General features: G+C 34.1%; 1 protein-coding gene across 2 annotated transcripts in view; it reads right to left on the bottom strand.

Moving 5' to 3' along the window:
* The window catches only part of ZNF451 (zinc finger protein 451), a 73,693-nt gene that overhangs the window by 26,428 nt on the left and 32,013 nt on the right, over positions 1 to 15,252 (bottom strand). For both annotated transcript variants that reach the window (XM_012648725.1, XM_012648726.1), the window contains exons 5-9: positions 12,283 to 12,394; positions 10,106 to 10,256; positions 8,795 to 8,921; positions 1,707 to 1,860; positions 1,070 to 1,217 (exon numbers count right to left, since the gene is read on the bottom strand). In XM_012648725.1, coding sequence (XP_012504179.1) covers positions 1,070 to 1,217; positions 1,707 to 1,860; positions 8,795 to 8,921; positions 10,106 to 10,256; positions 12,283 to 12,394 — 692 coding nt within the window. The remainder of the gene's footprint in view (positions 1 to 1,069; positions 1,218 to 1,706; positions 1,861 to 8,794; positions 8,922 to 10,105; positions 10,257 to 12,282; positions 12,395 to 15,252) is intronic.

Here is a 15,252-nt window from a genome sequence, read left to right as displayed (position 1 = left end):
TAAATGGGTGTTCATTACACTATTCTGTTTACTTCTATAGTTGAAATTTTTGATAATAAAAAATTAAAAATAAAACTAAAAGGCAGAACCAGGATTTGAACTCATGAAACATAAGTCAGCACCAGGACTGTTAACTATCTACTACCTCAGTTTTACTGAGAACATATTTTACTTGAAGGTTTGTGAAAACAACTGTTCTACTTAAACAAATGCAATTGTGTCACTTCGTGGAAAACAAACTTTTAATGTATGTTCAAGAAAAAAAAAGGGACCTAAGAAACATAGCATCTAAATACAAACTACAGATTTGCTTATCATGATTCCAACAAACCAACTTTTAAAAACTTCATGAGATAATCAAGGAAATATGAAATTGACTTGAGTCAACTGAAGATATTAAGAAATTATTCATTTTTTTAAGGTGTGATAATGGTATTACAGTTACATTTTTTTTAAAAAAAGAAGAGTCCTTATCATTTACAGTACATACTGAAGTATTTATAGATGAAATAATATGATGGCTAGGATTTCCTTCAAAATAACTTGTGAGAGTAGGAATATAAATGAAACATGACTGTCACGTGTTGATAACTACTGAAGCTGGGTGAAAAGTACCCTGGGGCTCATTATACTATTGTCCCTACTTTCCTATATTGCTTAAAATTTTCCATTGTAAAGACGAAGAAAAAAAATCCTTCTTGATTACTTGACAAATCTGGCCTTTCACTGAGATTTAATCTTTCACATGTATATGATACTTTCCATTCTGGTTGATTTAAAGGCAAGGCTCTATTTTAACACTCTCCTCCCCTACTCACAATCACAGAACACACATAGGAAAAAACTTAGAACTGTTAGCTTGTCTTACATAGACAGCAATATCAATATATCCACTTTTTACACACCTGTGACTTTTCTCATTATGCTAAATTCGGTTAATTTGCAGGCAAATGTATATTCTCATTTTAAAAGGAGAGAAACATGAACTAGAAAAGTATTTGTTGAATCCTCTCATTAGCAAACAGCTCATTAGGATTGCCTCACAGCCCAAGACGAGACCTGTACAAACCTGAAATGGGCAGTGAGCTCCATGTGGGAACGCAGTGTCTGGTGGCAGGCCACACACTTAACTTGAAATGGGACATCTTTGCACAGAGAGATCAAAAGTTTCTTTGCAAAAGATGGAAATGATATTGGATGTGCTGTTCCCTTGTCATCTGAAAGACAAAATAAACTGTAACTTGCAAAGTTATCTGAGTACAGAGTGACCCAACCTTTCTCCCCTTTGTCTTTCACAACACCAGTTGGCGTAAGTAAAAGAAGACAGTTATTTATGTAATAAAAATCTAAGGGAAGCCACTTTCTGCCCTTAAATACAAAGGATGCCTTACACTCAAATTAAAATTTGAGTCTTAAATGCAGAGAAACACCCAACTTGCTAGATATCGTGGATATAACAAAAACATTATCTTGAATAAATCTTTTCTTCCCAAGTTTCTTTTCACTCCTTGAAGTAAATTTTACTCATAGGTACAAATAAATATTGACAATCTTTTAAAAAATGAAAATTGAGATAATAATCTTTCACTTCTATGGTTCTAAAACTAATATGAGGATAAGTAACCTCAAGAATGATCTGAGAAGTATGGTAAATCAACAAAGATTAAAGTAGTTTAATAATTTTCAGAAGAAGAGTATTAACATACCACCCAGTTTAAAACTCTGATGGAAATGATTCTTCCCAGACATATGCTTCAAACACTCATCCTTGCTGCTAAAAAGAAGGAAGCAATTTGGACACGCAAAACACTGAATAATCTGAGGAAGAAGGTTGTTGTTATGTCCATCATCTGTGGTTTCCTGAAATATAAGGCAAAGCTGTATTACAGACAACTAAAATCAATACTCAATTTCTTAAAATCAGCTTCAAAATTTCCTATTATTTATTTAGAATATCCTGTATCCGTTTTTTTTTTTTTTTTTTTTTTGAGACAGTCTCACTCTCTTGCCTTGAGCGAGTGCCGTGGCGTCAGCCTAGCTCACAGCAACCTCAAACTCCTGGGCTCAAGCAATCCTACTGCCTCAGCCTCCCAAGTAGCTGGGACTACAGGCATGCGCCACCATGCCCGGCTAATTTTTTCTATATATTTTTAGTTGTCCGATTAATTTCTTTCTATTTTTAGTAGAGACGGGGTCTCGCTCTTGCTCAGGCTGGTTTTGAACTCCTGAGCTCAAACAATCTGCCCGCCTCGGCCTCCCAGAGTGCTAGGATTACAGGCGTGAGCCACCACGCCCGGCCCTGTATCAATTTTTAACATGAAAACTTTTCTATTCTAAGGTGAATTATGGAACTTTTATCATAAACAAGGTCCCATATGTAAAATTTTTAGTTTTTTTCTCAGAAATAAATTATAGCTCTTTCTGAAATAAATATACAAGTACATTTGCTTTCTACATATTTTTCATTTTTTACATACACATTCATATGTAATATTACATAAGTGCATAAATGTAGTGACAGCACATATACTTTTTCTAATGTTTTACTTTGTTCACTCTACCCTGTAACCATTGTTTACAATATTATTCTCCCATATATTTCTCCATGCTTAATCATTTACAAAGATATATAGAAATAAACATGTAAGGGGAATGCCATTATTTTATCAAATATTATCATCTTAAAGACTTTTACCTATTAGTTTTCTCATTCCATAATATACAATGAAAATGAAATCCCTAAAAACTAGTATAGTTCTAATTCTAATTCAAAATCCCTAAAAATCAACTGGTATAGTTTAATTGTTACAAACTATGCCATGGTGTGAATCTATTCAATTTAGTCAACCATTCATTTCTAGATTTTTTTTTTTTAGTTTTGGGTTTTTTTTCTTCACTAAAAACAATGATGATGTAAACATCCTTGAATATATATCCTTACTTTTAGGTGCTTTTCTCCCTCATTATTGAGAGTGGCTTTATAGAGTTAAAGGGGTACACATATTTGAAGATTAAAAGATATTGTATGATTGCTTTTCAAATAGGCTCTACCAATTCACATATCCTACAGCACCGAATGAGCCTGGAAACAATAGATTTTATGCATCTTTTTCATTTTTGCCAGTCTGACAGATGATACTCATTTTTACTTTAATGTCATTTTCTGTGAGTTTGATCATTTATTAATACATTTGTTCTTCTGTTGGATGTGTTCTGTGAATTTCTTAGTCATATCTTTTAGCTTTATTTTTCAATTGTTTTGCTCTCTCCCCTTCTGGTCAATTTGTATCAGTCCTTTGTTATCAAAATTAATTATTCATCTCATCCTCCATTTTGCAAATATTTTTCTAAGTATCTATTAATTTTGTTTATGATCACTTTTAAAATTTTGATATACTCAAGTAGGCATGTCTTTTCTAGTATCTAGGCTTCCAAACCTGGTTAAGAGGCACTTCTAGTCTAATATTGGAAATTAAAAAAGAAAAGTGTATATTTATATATGTATATATGTGCGTACTTGTTATAAATATAACTTCTTGTTAATGATCTTTAGAGTAATAGCCTTAAAATTGTATTGTGCCTTCTTAAATTTACTACTCTTAATACGAATAATATCAGAATAGTTTGTGTAGTACTTACGAGATACAAGACAGAAGAGACAGAAAATTTACTTTTATATTGAGCACAAGTCAAGCACCATACTAGGGTTCTGAATGTTTATCCATCTAATCCTTAACAAATCCATGTGGTATTATTTTCATTATTTACAACTGAGAAAAGTTGAAACTGACGAACTTACCACCCTCTCCCCCAAATGTAAGTTGTACCCCTAGAAAAGATATTCCTAGCATTCAAATCCAGCTTTATATCTTGGTTACGAATTGTATGCTCTTTTCACTACTCCCTCCTCCCCAACTCCTATTTTAATTTGAGAGCCGCACAGAAGAAATAACCATCAGGAGCACATTTTGCATTCCAATTAGAAGGTTCTAAATGATAACAGCAATAAAGATATTTACTAACTAACAATTTATACAAGTTTCTCCTACTTGAAGAACTCTAAACTAAGTAAATAAAATCATTTTTCGTTTAATTATGAATTACTAATGGATTCAACATAAAGCTTGTTTAAATGATTTTCTCAATAAAACCAAAATGTGATTCTACATAAAATTTTGTTAGAACATATCTATTACAAAACTATGGCATATTTGTAAATACCTTCTACAAACTGGGGGAAGGAATAAGAAACAGGGTATCTGGTAAATTATTCAATTCCTTTTTACCATATTTCTGATTACATTAAAATAAAATCCACCATTATAAATTTGTGTATCAAAAAAAGTAGATCACAGTAAGATACCACTTTACATCTAGTAGGATGGCTAAATTAAAAAAGACAAGTAATAATAATTGTTGACAAGGATGTGGAGAAATTAAAACCTGCGTACATTACGAGTGGGAAAGGAAAATGGTGCAGTGTGTTGGACAACAGTTTGGTAGTTCTTCAAAAAATTAAAGAGTTAACATAAGACTGAACAATTTAACTCATTAGAGAAGTTAAAACATATGTCCACAAAAAGACCTGGATATTTATTTATAGAAGCACTGTTCATAATAGCCAAAAAGTAGAAATAACTCAAATGTCCATCTACTGATGAACTGATAAATAAACTTTGGCATACATCCATACAACGAAATATTATTTGTCAATAAAAAGGAATGAATTACTGATATGTGATAAAACCTTGGATATACCTTGGAAACATTATAGCAAGTGAAGGAATCTAGTCACAAGGGCCACATATTGTTTGATTCCATTTATATGAAATGTCCAGAAATCTATTGACAAAGTATTAATAGTTTAGTAGTTGCCTAGCGATGGGGAGAACACACTAGCAAGGGAGAAAAATCACCTTAGATGACATAATACCCTTAGAAACAGAATAAAGAGTGGAAGCCCTATTGACTCACAAGTGACACTGAGGCACAAAGGAGCCTACAGTATATCCACCACTACCATCACAAAAAAGGGGAAAAAGCAGGAAGCTATCTGGTGATATAATACCCACTGGATGGCTTTAACGTCAAAAGTCACTAGAAACTCGCGATTCAAAGTGTGACCCAAGGACCAGCAGCAATGGCAGCACCTAGAAGCTTTCTAGAAATATGAATCTAAGACCCCACCCCAGACCTACTGAGTTAGAATCTTCATTTTAACAAAATTCCCAAGTGATTCGTGTGCACATTAAAGTTTGAGAAAGCCTAATCTAGAGCAAAGATATTTGAGATAAAAGAAAAAGGGGAGGGAAGCAAGGAAAACAATACAAATTGGGAATCATTTGACTCTCTTTCTTCAGAGAATGCCATCTTTACAAAACAGAATAGGTATGAAAAACATGAGCCTTATATAATCTTCTAGCGACCTCTTCTGGTTCATTTAAGAGAGGCCAATTACAACCTAATGCACATTAGTTTCCTTTAAGAGAATCCTTCTGACAGACATGCCAAGAAATAGGCCATTATTGAGGGCTGTGGGTCGGGCTCAAAGTGCTAGATAAAGTATTACATTTCTCTTAACAACTTTGTATGTAAGTATAACAATACCATTTTAGAGATGAAGAAACTAAGCTCACAGGTTCAGTAACTTGCCAAGAACATGTAGCTAATAAAAATGTCAGTGGAAGGAACCCAGGTCTATCTAACATCAAAGCCTTTGCTCTATTTTACCATAATGCTTCTCAAAAGGCTGAATGTCATCAATCTACTTCCTAGATATAAGGCGAAAAAGGGGGCACAACTGCATGGAATATGTGATTCCCAGAAAAAAGAAAATGAACAAATTAATGAAACAGGAAAAAACAAATGAAAGAATTAATTTTGAGGTTAAACTACCTATTCAAATTTACTAAAGTAAAAAGATGAATATGCTCATTACAGTGAACACTTAGAACATGGAATAGGGAAACATGTCCTGAAAGAACTCTAGTTCTGAAAAATGTAGAATATTAGTAACCTACTGCAAACACTAAAAAAAAAATGGAATGTAGTTCCCTTGTACCCTTTTTTCCTTCTCTCCCTAAACCTTCCATTTGTCATGGCAATAGATAATCCTATCATTTTTCTTCAATATGTCTTTTGGTTTCATTTTAAGGTTTTCATTCTAAATGCTATTACCTAAGTCAAACAATTCTCTCACCTCAAAACTAAATTACTATAAAAGTCACCTAAACTTGTCTCTTTGTCCACATCTTTGAATCCACTCTGAAAACCACTGCCATTCTAATACCACTCAGTCTTTTTGTGTCCCCCAAAAAAGGGAAAGAACTGGGTTCTATAATTAGAAGTCCTTCTAGCTCTAAAGATACAATGCATTACTTTCATCACGTCACTTGTTCTATAATAGTTCCCTCTTGCCAATATCAAGTTCAAGATCGTGTGCCTTTACAATCAGGTTATTATCTGTGTTGGGAATCCCCCAGATTCCCCTCAAGTTCAATGGTTTGCTAGGTGGACTCACAGGACACTACTGTTGTACTCATAGCCATGACTCACAACAGTGAAAGGATACAAACCAAAACCAGCAGAAGGAAAAAGCACAAGAGGCTAAGTCAAAAGGAAACCAGGTGAAAGATTTCAAGAAACCTTTCCCAGGGGAGTCACACAGGACACATTTAATTTCTCTAGCAATGAATTATAACAACACATGTGAACTACTGTCTACTAGAGAAGCTTATTAGAGACTCAGTGTCCAGGGTTTTCAATGAGAGCTGGTCACAGAGACAGACTCTGCCTAGCATGCATGAAAATTCCAGACTCCCATAAGGAAAGCTGGTGTTCGGCATAAACCATATTGTTCATACGCTAAGTCACTCATGTCAAGAGAATGGCTGAAACTCTCCCAGGTTCCCAGACACCACCCAAGAGCCAACACTGTAAGCCCTTGTTATGTTAACTGCTTTCTGCACACTACCTATTTCTATAGTCACTATTCTATTTAGGCTCTTCAACCTCACCAGAATTCCATCGCTTTTACTTTCTATTTGTCCAAATACAATCTGAAGGACCTCTACTCTTCCACAATGCTCTGCCAAATTCTCCAGCTGATACTTCTCTCCTTTCTCTGAACTCCTATTTCACTTATGTTGTAGCATCAAGGCTTGTTCATTCTAGAGCACAAGCTCCCTGTGTGTAAGAACTATAGTTGATTTCTCTTCTACTACAGTGCCTAGTCAGTGTTGAACAAGATACAGGCTCCCAAAAACTAACGACTGAGTGTGTAACAAAACCTGCTCCAAGATGCAAATCTGTTCTGGGAATGTTCTCTAGTGCCAGGATGGAGGCTAGGAGGACGACAGAATTCGATCAGATATAACAGTAATGTAAGCTTTAATTCTCTGCTGTGACCCTACATGGAACTGAAGCTATTCTGTACGTTACTTTTCAGGTATAGTTAGTTCTAGATATAAATTCTAAAAATTCAATTTTTTGTAAAAAACCCCACTGACCTCTGGACTTACTTTACTATTTAAAATTCCTAATATTTACTCAGTAAATACATCAAATATGGATCTTCTCATAGGTTTTTCGCTACCAGGATATTTAATGTGGTATTGTTTTTAATAATAGAAAAAAAATTAAACAATACATCCAATAGGAAATTAAATGAACTATAATATATTCATACAGAAGAATACTATTCATTGATTTAAAATATAGAAATGTATGCATTGATTCAACAAATATTTAAGTGTTTATTTTTACAACACACTGTTTTTAATCACAAAACAATTTAGATACCTTACGTAAAAATATTTATCTATATGTGGAGAAACAGTAAAAACATATATATTAAAAGTGGTTATCTCTGTGAGACCAAGGATGATTTCTTACTTTTTTTGGTTAATATTTTAAAATTTTTCCACAATGAACATGTAATACTTTTACAGTGTTAGTCATTAAGGATATCTACTATCAAATGTGGTAAAAATTCATTAGAGTGCTACATTACGTGGATTTACATATCCATGAATCAACTCATGTCCCTTGAGATTTAACACTTAATAAGAGACACAGCTTTTTAAATACTAGTTCTATTTCTTAATACTAGCATTAATAAAGGAGTTCTTATTTACTACAAGGCTCCAACAAGCAGTGAAAGGTAGTGGACTTAAGAACAGGTTTTAAGGCCGGGCACGGTGGCTCACGCCTGTAATCCTAGCACTCTGGGAGGCCAAGGCGGGAGGATCACTTAAGGTGAGGAGTTCAACACCAGCCTGGGCAAGAGCGAGATCCCGTGTCCCTACTAAAAATAGAAAAAACTAGCCAGGTGTGGTGGCGCACACCTGTAGTCCCAGCTACTTGGGAGGCTGAGACAGGAGAATCACTTGAGCCCAGGAGTTTGAGGTTGTAGTGAGCTAGGCTGATGCCACTGCACTCTAGCTGGGTGCAACAGAACAAGACTCTGTCTCAAAAAAAAGAGAACAGGTTTTTAGTTCTCATCTAACTAGCTCACAAAGCATCTAGAGTAAGGTAATTTAACTTTCATGGAGCAACTCCACAAAAGGAAAGATTTTGATGATAATCTCTAGGACTACTAGCTTTTAGCCATCAAGTTTACCCATGAACAATAGTTCAATGGCCCAAATCATTTTATTTCAATAGACAATCACAATTTTGATCCTTATGTGTATCACTGGTGATTGCAAGTTTAAGAGCAGTATGAAAAAACCTACAGACCCAACTCCATGACTATCTAGAAAAAAAATACTCTTAACTGAGGACACGCTCTTACCTTAGCAAAAAGGTGATCCTTATATTGCTGTTGAGTAACAAATTTTTTATAACATACTACACAAGCAAAGGAACTGAAGAAAGGTCCATGTAGTGTAATTGTTGGATCACATGGAGAGTGATCAAATCTATTCAGCAAGAGAGAGGTTAATATTAGAAAAATCTACATTCCAGGGGACAAACTATGTTGTTTCATTTGTGAAGCTAAACACATATACACACATTCAGAACTTTACACTTTTCTACTCAAAAATTAAATAATATTTTTCATATTCAAGAAATATCAAGTGGCTCCCATATGCCAGGTAATCCCCTCAGAAAGTGACCAAAAGTTAGCTCAAGATTTCATAAAATTACTCAAGATCCAACAAAATGGATTTAGGCATTTCTTGCCAAACTGGTGAGCTTCCAGTTGGAAAATTATAATTTTACTTCTTGCCTTCGTTACCATAAGACTTATAAATAAATTTAAATGAACCACTGCAATAATAATCTCTCATGTTAAGATTTCTGGCACACCTCTATTTCTTATAAGTGGCCTTTAAATCCTTTTAATTTTCCTTTTAGCCATTTAACAAATTTGCATCATTTTAAACTGCTTGGAAGACAATAGATAGATATAGTATGCTACCCATTTATTTATAGAATGCTGCAACTCCCTCTAGAAGCCTCTCTTGGTAAAGTAAGGAGTAAGCAGAGTGAGATATCTGGAAAAGACAATGGCTTAGAGCACCAAACTCTCAAATTCTCATCTTTCAGTGGTTATTATAAAGGGAGACTGTGGGGAAAGAATGTCTAATACCTTTAATACCACCTTCCCTTGGTATCTACTTTCTCAAGCTCTACTATTCAAAAACTCAATAAATTGACAAAATGGGTCTCATAAATATTTCATTATTATTAATTTTGCTTACAATGATTTGCCTTAAGCATTTATTTTGTAATGCCACATTAGCTTTCTTCAGACTAGACCAAATATCTGTTAAGTGCTCTGTGTCTCCTGAAATTTACATTTATGGGCTAGATTTCTCTAAAACTGATCCAACTGCATTGCAATGTAAAAAATATGTTCAGAATTTTATTAGATATAGTAGGGGAAAACACATACTTAAAAACTATACTCACAAAGAAGACAGAATATCACTAGAAAAATCTGACTTCACCAAGCCTTTAGGAAACTTAAGAAATGTAAATTAGAAATCATTATATCATAATGGCACAAAACAATTTGAGTCTGGAATATAAAGCTGTAATTATAATGGCAGAGATGTATCACACTTTTAGCATCCACTATTCTGAATATCCTACTTACCTTTTCAAATGTCCTAAGAGAAGGTGCCCATTGTCAAATTCCTTGTTACAATGCATTATAGGACATAAAATTGGTTTCCCAGACACCCGCATTTGGCCTCCTCTTCGGAATGAACTTTTTGTTCCAGAATTAATTGTACCTGTTTTCAGTCCTGCATCATCAGAATATAAATTCTTAAGTTTCTATTTCAGACACTTATCCTTTGCACTGGTGATCAAAATTATGATAAAACAATGAAAATTATGATACAGCATCAACTGGGTGCGCCTTATTATAATTGTTTACAACCTCTCTTATAAATGATGTAATAACATAAAAGTAAATAGTTGTGACCAAAAAACCCCTTAACATTTCCAAGTAGCACTGTCTTAAGGAAAAAAAGTCCATTTCCTTAAGTTCAACAGCTAAGAAACGTTAAAGATAAAATGCATGAGAAAGTCAAGCCCCTACTCCATTCATTTCATTTATATAAATTGGCAAAAATCTTTTCTTCTAATTCATAGTTTCTCTTTTAACCATCTTAAATGCATTATAAGGTTTAGTTATATTACAGAGCTGTGGTCCCCAACCCCCAGGCAAGGACCAGTACCAGTCCTAGCCTGTTAGGAACCAGGCCATACAGCCGGAGGTGAACAGTGGGCTAGCCAGTGAAGCTTCATCTGTATTTACAGCTGCCCCATCACTTATGTCACCGCCTGAGCTCTGCCTCCTGTCACATCAGACACTGTCTCCCATCACCCCCAAAGGGACAGTCTAGTTGCAAGAAAACAAGCTCGGAATCAGGGCTCGCACTGATTCTGCGTTATGGTGAGCTGTATAATTATTTCATTATGTAGTACAATGTAATATTAAATAATAATAGAAATAAAATGCACAATACATGTAATGTGCTTGACTCATCCCAAAACCATCCTCATTCCTCAACCCATACCCTATGCCCCCCATGGAAAATTTGTCTTCCATGAAACTGGTCCCTGGTGCAAAAGGCTGGGGACTGCTGAAGTATCTGGGCTCTATGAAAATTATGTTAAACATTGTAACTGGGATGGAGAAGGCAGAGTGAGGAGGGAAGGGAAGGAAGGAAGATAAGAGTGTTGTTATTTTCTGATGAATCCAGCCACTGAGATCAATCAGGTCCAATCTGGACTTCAAGTAATGCAGGTGTAACTAATAACAAACTTACAGAACACAAAGCAAAGATTTACTTATTGTTGATATCTCTCCCCTTTCTATTTATTCTATTTCATCCCTTCTCTTTTTCCCTTTAAATAGTCAATTAGAAAATAGTTTGCCCACCATTACCTTCTCTTAATTCATCATCCTTTATCCTGATCCATTCTTCATCCCTTTCTTTCTTTATAAGCCTGGTCTTAAAGTCACACAACTCTTGTAAACTAATCCCTCTGACCAAATTTTTTTCTCAGGGAAATCCCAACACATAATATATGATGGAAAATTATAGAGTTATACTATATAAAAAAGAATTGCCAGGATACTAATACACAGATAGTTTGACTGTTATCTCTCTTTTGTAATAATAATAATAATAGAAATCTCTTGTGGCTGTTTCACTCAAATGCCTTGAATATTTGATACAACACAAAAGAGGGTATTAAGCTGGGTACGGTGGCTCACACCTGTAACACTAGCACTTTGGGAGGCCAAGGCAGGAGGATCACTTGCGGCCAGGAAGTTAAGACCAGCCTGAGCAACATAGCAAGACCCTGTCTTCACAAAAGAAATTTAACAATTAGCCTGGTGGCATGTGGTGGCATGTGCCTGTAGAAAAAGTATACACTAATCCTCTAGATCTCAGTTTAAATTCCACTTTCTTAGCAAAGCCTTTCCTGACTGCAAATAACCTATGATACATCTTCCCCTAGACACCTGTACTAGTTCATGCAATAAACATTAAATATATGAACAAATAAATGAGTAATAGCAAATGAGCTCAGGGATGACCTATGTTGCTTATACTCCAGTATACTTGTGCCAAAGAAGAAAGACAATTGGTAAAAGTAGGCCATTATAAAGTAAGCCATTAAGAGGTGATAGTAGTATCATTGAAACTAAATTTCAATACCTTATATGCTTATTAGCAACTGAAAAAAAGACATACTTTCTCCATTAAGGCTTTGGGGAAGCTCAGTAACCTTAGTGTAATCTCTAAAGAGTACCTGGCATTTTTAGCCATTGGTCCACACACAGTCTTGCTGCTTCTGTATCAGAATGTCCTCGAATAAATTCCAATTCTTGTAACCCATGAGCATGCTGAAAATCTATTTTTTCCTAGAGATATTAAGAAAAAACTAAATTAACTTATGATTACTTTCCTTGAGAAAAGGATTTTGACATGTCATCAGAAAATACTGATTACTTTTCATCCCCAGAACTCCACATCTAGAAATCTATGCCAAAGAAATACATAAAAATAAAAATTCATGGTCTAAGATGTGATCTCAATATTATTTGCACAAAGTTCAGTACAACCTACATCTCTAATAACAGGCTATTGTTTAAGTGAATTACGGTATGTATAATAGATGGAAGTCATTAGAAACACCAAAATTTTTCAATAATATGGGAATATACTCTTGATATCAAGTAGGTCACCAAATTGTATTAAACAAATGAAGCAAAATATAAACAAAGACTAATTTTAATCTATATACAACTATGTCTACAGAGGGGAAAAAGGCTGAAAATAAATATATTAAATGTTATTAATTGCTCACTCTGGGAATGCAAATGAAAGGATTTTTTCAGTTTTAAACTTTTACACATTTTTTCAAATTTTTCTTATGTAGTCTGAAATATACAGAATGACCCTAATAAATATTTGTTCAGTGAATAATACTAAAAGCAGACATTCATTAGCACTTAGCATGTGGTAGTATAAAGCATTTCTTGACATCTAGATCAAGGGTTGGCAAACTTTTTCCACAAAGGGCCAGATAACAATTATTTCAGGCTTTGCATGCCATACAGTCTCTATTGCAACTACTCAACTCTGCTGTTGTAGAATAACAGTCATAGACAATATGTAAACAAATGAGTGTGGCAGTATTCCAATAAATATTTACAACAGGCAGCAGGCCAGTGCTAACCACTGAACTGATACTTTGGATTGCTACAAGTCTAAATCTTTTTAGTTATATTATCCATAAAACTATGTGTATGCTCTATAATCATGCTGTACATAAAAATTACATGCTGTATAAAAATTAACACTTACCACTTACCATGTGAATTAACACTTATTGACCCCTTACCAGTGTTTTAAGAGGACTTTAGATTTAATTCTCACAATAACTCTGTGAGACAGGTATTACCATTGTTCCTGTCTTATGATGGAAAAGCTGAGGCACAAAAAGGTCAAATAAATTGCCCAAGGATACATAACAATGGCAGAATCCAAATTCTAGCAATCTGATTCTAGAATTCATGCACTGAATGAGTATATCATACTGCCTCTCAAAAAGATTTACATGTATTTAAAAAGAAATCACACAGCCAAACATACTGGTTTTGCAAGATATAGGCCAAAATAATGCAAACCCTAGTTAGTAATGTAACAGGATTTTCTACCAGGAAGGGTAATCGGGGAAAGAGTGGATCAAGATTTTAATTTTAAGAAAATGTACACGACATTGTTCAAAGTACTGCCACGGAATACTATTTCTCAAGGATGTTATATACATTATATAAGTTTTTTAAAAATTCTCTCTAATCAAATTAAGTATAGAAAACTGATTTTAACACAAAATTTTAAAAGGTCCTTTCATGTAGGACTTCTGAAGCCCTAAGTGCTAATGTGCACTTTGATTTTCCATACGTTGAGTATGCAGTATCACAACTTAATAAATCACCAAATACTTTTTTTTTTCAAAGTGTATCCTACAGGATCAGTGTTCTGAATAACATGCTATAGGAAACAAATAATAGTATAATCAGTTAGTTTATCCAAAGAAAGCAGTAGGCCCTCATAGGTATTATCCTTAGGTATAATATTTCTTATAAGAATCCATTACAATAAAAACTTCACTTAAAGTAATATAATTGAGATTAAATATTATTACATAGTAGCTAAATAGCATACTTATTTTAAACAATTTCCAATAATTAAAATTAAACAGTTTTTTAAGAAATTCTCTGGCATTTCTTACAATAAAATTTGAACTTTATGAGCATGCACAATCAATGCTCAAAAACATTTCCTGAAATCATCCCCAAATTAGCCACTCTTTTCTCTGTCACAAGGCAACTTCCAAAAACTTTACGGTTACAGGCCTTCTTGCAATTCATCTTAATTCCTGGAATATCAATAAGCAAATCTGGCAGCTGGTCAACTGGTCAGCACAGCCCATGATCTTTGAAAGTATTCAGTGAAGGCTTCAATGAGTCTTCTTTTGTTTCTTTAAAACCTCTCCATCACAAAAGAAAGATAACTTACTTTAATAATGAAGACACCAACAACTCACAAAGGCTTAGAAGAGTTGAAAGACATTTTCTATGGTAACTATTTTTAGCCAGAATTATCATTCACTAGAATTCCTCAAAATTACTTCTATTTCAGCTTCACTATCTTCCTTTCTGAGTACTTTTTGTTTGTTTTTGGTTTTTGCAATCTAGTTTTAAATAACAAGTTATCCATAAAGGGAATCAAATAAGAAAAACAAAATCATGGATGGATAGCAAGCAATGGGCTAAAGCACCTGTATGAGTCACCCTTCTCCTTAAAAAAGTATGAAATCTAGACAAATTTATTCCTTACAATCGGTCAAACAAAAAATTAAAAATTTCAATTTCAAAAAAAATGTCTTCTATGTAAAGTATACATGAACATGTATATAGGTGGAAACTAAAACTACCCTTGAGAAAAACCTTAGGTGTCACAGTGACTTTTTCAGATTCTGAGCTCATCACAAAAGCTTTATTATCTATGTGGCCATTAACACTCCTGGGAAAAGAAGCCAGTATCACTCAGGAAATCTGGGGAAAAGTAAGATAGTTTGCAAATAGACCTGTCTCCCAAAAAGATTTTCTCCATGACCCAATTAAAAAAAAAAAAGATACTTAACAAAGTTTTGGAAAAGAAACTTCCTTAAAATTGAATAGTGTTTCTGCCAGGATAAATACTGTGTGGG

The sequence above is a fragment of the Propithecus coquereli genome, unplaced genomic scaffold, assembly GCF_000956105.1.
Source record: "Propithecus coquereli isolate 6110/MARCELLA unplaced genomic scaffold, Pcoq_1.0 Scaffold292, whole genome shotgun sequence".
Taxonomy (NCBI): Eukaryota; Metazoa; Chordata; class Mammalia; order Primates; family Indriidae; genus Propithecus; species Propithecus coquereli.
Note: the sequence above shows the minus strand (reverse complement) of the source record. Positions and strands in the feature narration are given on the sequence as shown.